The 3,395-nt window shown below is 41.6% G+C and overlaps 1 protein-coding gene across 1 annotated transcript; it reads right to left on the bottom strand.

Annotated features, from left to right (window-relative positions):
• Positions 1–38: 38 nt before the first annotated feature.
• On the bottom strand, positions 39–1,984 carry LOC105567405 (integrin alpha-PS2-like). Its single transcript, XM_012022269.1, has 3 exons — positions 1,933–1,984; positions 1,563–1,640; positions 39–327 (listed from the first exon to the last, which is right to left on the bottom strand). Exons 2-3 carry the CDS (start codon positions 1,612–1,614, stop codon positions 44–46), a joined length of 336 nt encoding a protein of 111 aa, XP_011877659.1. The 5' UTR covers positions 1,615–1,640; positions 1,933–1,984; the 3' UTR covers positions 39–43.
• Positions 1,985–3,395: the final 1,411 nt, after the last annotated feature.

The raw sequence follows: 3,395 nt of genomic DNA on the forward strand, positions 1-3,395 counted from the left end.
GATTATGAAGGTTTACACTCAATTTGATGGTTATTTCGGACCGTCAACGTATGATTGAGTGTATTTTTTCATAAGGGTACATTTCCATCGTCATGCTGTTGCACTTGGTGTCTTTGTATTTCGAGTTGCAATACGATACTCTTTTACACACCTTGCCCAGAAGATCGGAACCGCGCGGGACGCCAACCGCGGTACCACTATCTCCGTTCCCAACAAAATCTCCTGTCGCGATGGAATAACCCATGTAACTATCGTCCTCCTTCGCCGGGCCCTCTTTGGTGAACATGATCCTCGACCGACCGTTCAAGGGCTGCGAAAACGCTTGTCCTATAAAACGATTCCACGACGTTAGCAAAAGATACAACCCAGGAAGCGTTGGGGATGCAAGTGTCTTTCGTGACCGCGGCTCTAGTCGAAGATCTCTGAAAGACTTTGCCGCAGTCAGGAAATAGCTCGCACAAAAAGTTTCACAAAATCTTGTACCGCGTTAAAACAGCACTGACGTTGTAATTGTCAACTGTTCGATTTGAGTTGCCATCAGAGAGCAATTTGACATTTAATAGATAGTCACAAAATATTAATTAACAGAAGAAATCACGCATATGTACCTACTAATGTACGAATGTCTACGGACTTAATTTTATTCTCTAAGATTTTGTGAAAACAACATATTATATAAACTTGGGAATGACAAGCTTTTCTATTATTAATCTAGCATTTGTTCTCGCTATTAATGTCAAGCGATCGTCACTATGTAGCAACGTTGGCGCAAACTCTCGAGCCGATTAAGGATATTATAGCTTTCTAGTTGGATCCGTATTACCACGGCTCTTGCTGCATCTGTAGCTTGCTGAAGCTGTAAGAAGCGGGCCCGCACCTGTTAGAAATGGTCACCCACCACTTATTTGGCAGTAATTAGAAAGGGCATACTTCCCGTTAATTGTCGCAATTATGGCTTTAACTCATCAGGGAAACGAGACACTGGAATTTCTTAATTTAACGAGAGTTTCCAATTAATTTAATTCGTAATAATATACGGTAAATACATTGAGTGTTACAACATAAAGAATCAAACACAGAGACTGTGAATCATCCCAATCACGTATGAGGAGTGATTCAACAAGTTAATGAAATTAATTTTAACACATTCTCGAGCTATAATGGGCTTAGTTATTCACACTATACTCATCGATCTCAATCGATCTGAATTAATAACAAGCGTCTATTAATAACGTAACGTTAAGCGTGAGGGCAAATGACTGGGGTTACTGCCAAGCAAGTGCGACGAGGGTGGAAAATACTCTCGTGTTACTTGATACCTGCCTCCGAGGACGATTTCCTGCTATTAATGCGAATTATCACTGCCGGCTTTCACTTCAGTCTTCGCACTCTCGGAAAAAGCCGACAAGCAACACGTTGTTGTTAATTTGGCACGTAAGAAGTCGTCAATACGAGAGAATGGTAGCTTATTAGAATGAGAGGGGGGGGGGTGGTACGGGGCAACGGGGTAAGGGTGGAGAGTATTTTAATTACGGGGGGACGCCTGCAAGTGTTCGCGATACCTGATGCTTCGGCTTCGGTGACTAACATCGTAGCCACGAACTTCAACCTCATGGCGGCGGCGATCGAGTATATCTGACCTGCAATTTGTTAAAGGAAATTCCCCTCTGAATTATTAGTGAGCTCTAGGAGTCTCAAGTTGTTTCTCTCTCACTCTCTTTCTCTCTCTCTCTCTTTCTCTCTTTAATCACTAATCAACATCCGCTCCTCCGTTCTCGTTCAATCGCACCACTCCGTGGATCAGACAATTTCGATTGAAAAAAAGAAAAATAATAGATACGTCGTTAGCTTAAAAGACAGTTTTTCGGCCGGTTTACGTCCTAAGATACACGGGCGTTATCTTACAGACGAAAATGGGATGAGGGATCTCACCTTGCCAGTAATAACTGCCTGGCGCTCCAATGAAGAGTCTCTCGCCAGTCTGAAACAAATAAAAAGGTAACCGTCAGTGAATTTCTTCACTCGTCGCGAGAGAAGTGTTGAGGCCAGATCCTAATTTATCGTCGGTAACACTTTTGCTCGTAACCGCGCGATTGTTCCTACGTTATTTTCCTTCCCTGGCGGAAAAAATTTCGATAAATAACTACAAAAAATTGACTTGAAAGAGAAATTTGTAGAAATTTTTATATCTTCGTTGAAACATTAATTTTTTTTTGTAGAAATATCTACGAAATAGTACCACAAATTACAATGTTCTCAAGTCAAGAAACAATTTTGTAAAAATTAGTATAAAACTAGTTTTAAAACATCTGCTTACTTGTAGAATATTACAAAAATTAACCAAAGTGTTCCAATTCTAGCATTTTTATGTTGATTTTTACAACACTCTTTAAATGTACGTGGAATTTCTTAGATTCTGGCAGTATATTGTATGTTTTTTTGTAGAATTTTGTAGAATCATTTCCGGCAGGGTTTGTGGGGGAGAGAGAAAAGTATGCTCGCAAAACGAAAGAAGCGATAAACTATGCGTGTAATCTTCAGTGTCTCGCAACCGGGAAACGCGACGCACCCACGAAGGTCTAATTCGTGTTTCTTTTTTTTTCAATATACACGACAATACCGTAGCGGATAAGAGAAGGCCGGGCTCGTGCCCGAGATGCGATAAATCAACCGCTCGTATATATGCAAGCCGCACGCGTTTGCTGCACGCGTTTGTGCACAGCCGCGTCACGCATGTTAAGCCGCGTACGAGAAGCCGCGGTGGCCTTTGCGATAGAGACTTCTCGGTACGAAGTGGCCCAGCGTCTCTGGATGCACAGCAGGAAAGAATAAAAAAAAAACACCGGAGAGATCGAGACGGCATCTCGATCGGGCGATAAAATATCGTGAGATACCGCGAATGCGATACCTGTCGATGACTTTCTCATAAATCCACGGTGCATTATGCTCTGTTACGAAATATCCTCGGCATTCCTAACGGTTCCTAACGCGCGCGATGATTGAAGATAAGGGATTTTTTCACGAATCAGACTTTACGAATTCAAATGTCTAGCAAGATCTTTCTATCCCATTTCGCAAGTGCCTGTCCGATATTTAACTCGAGTATCAATCACGGAGTTGCAGAACGGCTGTCTCGTACTCTTCGGACGATGTTTAATGTTTCCAGTCTTTGCCTAGCGACGCGCAATGAGACAAATGGCTGTCTTAAACCATTCTCAGGTTTACTCGAAGCTGATGCGAAAAAATTTGCCATTTTTTTCATCAGGAAAGTCGACGGTTTAAGCACTGAGAGAAAAAATTTTAGTCACGGCAACTATATAGGTGAGAACTATACAAATATTAGTCATAGAATTATTTGCATAGTTTAATTAACTATTTTATAGTTGTCGTCATTG

The sequence above is a fragment of the Vollenhovia emeryi genome, unplaced genomic scaffold (assembly GCF_000949405.1).
Source record: "Vollenhovia emeryi isolate VEMERY1.0 unplaced genomic scaffold, V.emery_V1.0 DF942882.1, whole genome shotgun sequence".
Lineage (NCBI taxonomy): Eukaryota > Metazoa > Arthropoda > Insecta > Hymenoptera > Formicidae > Vollenhovia > Vollenhovia emeryi.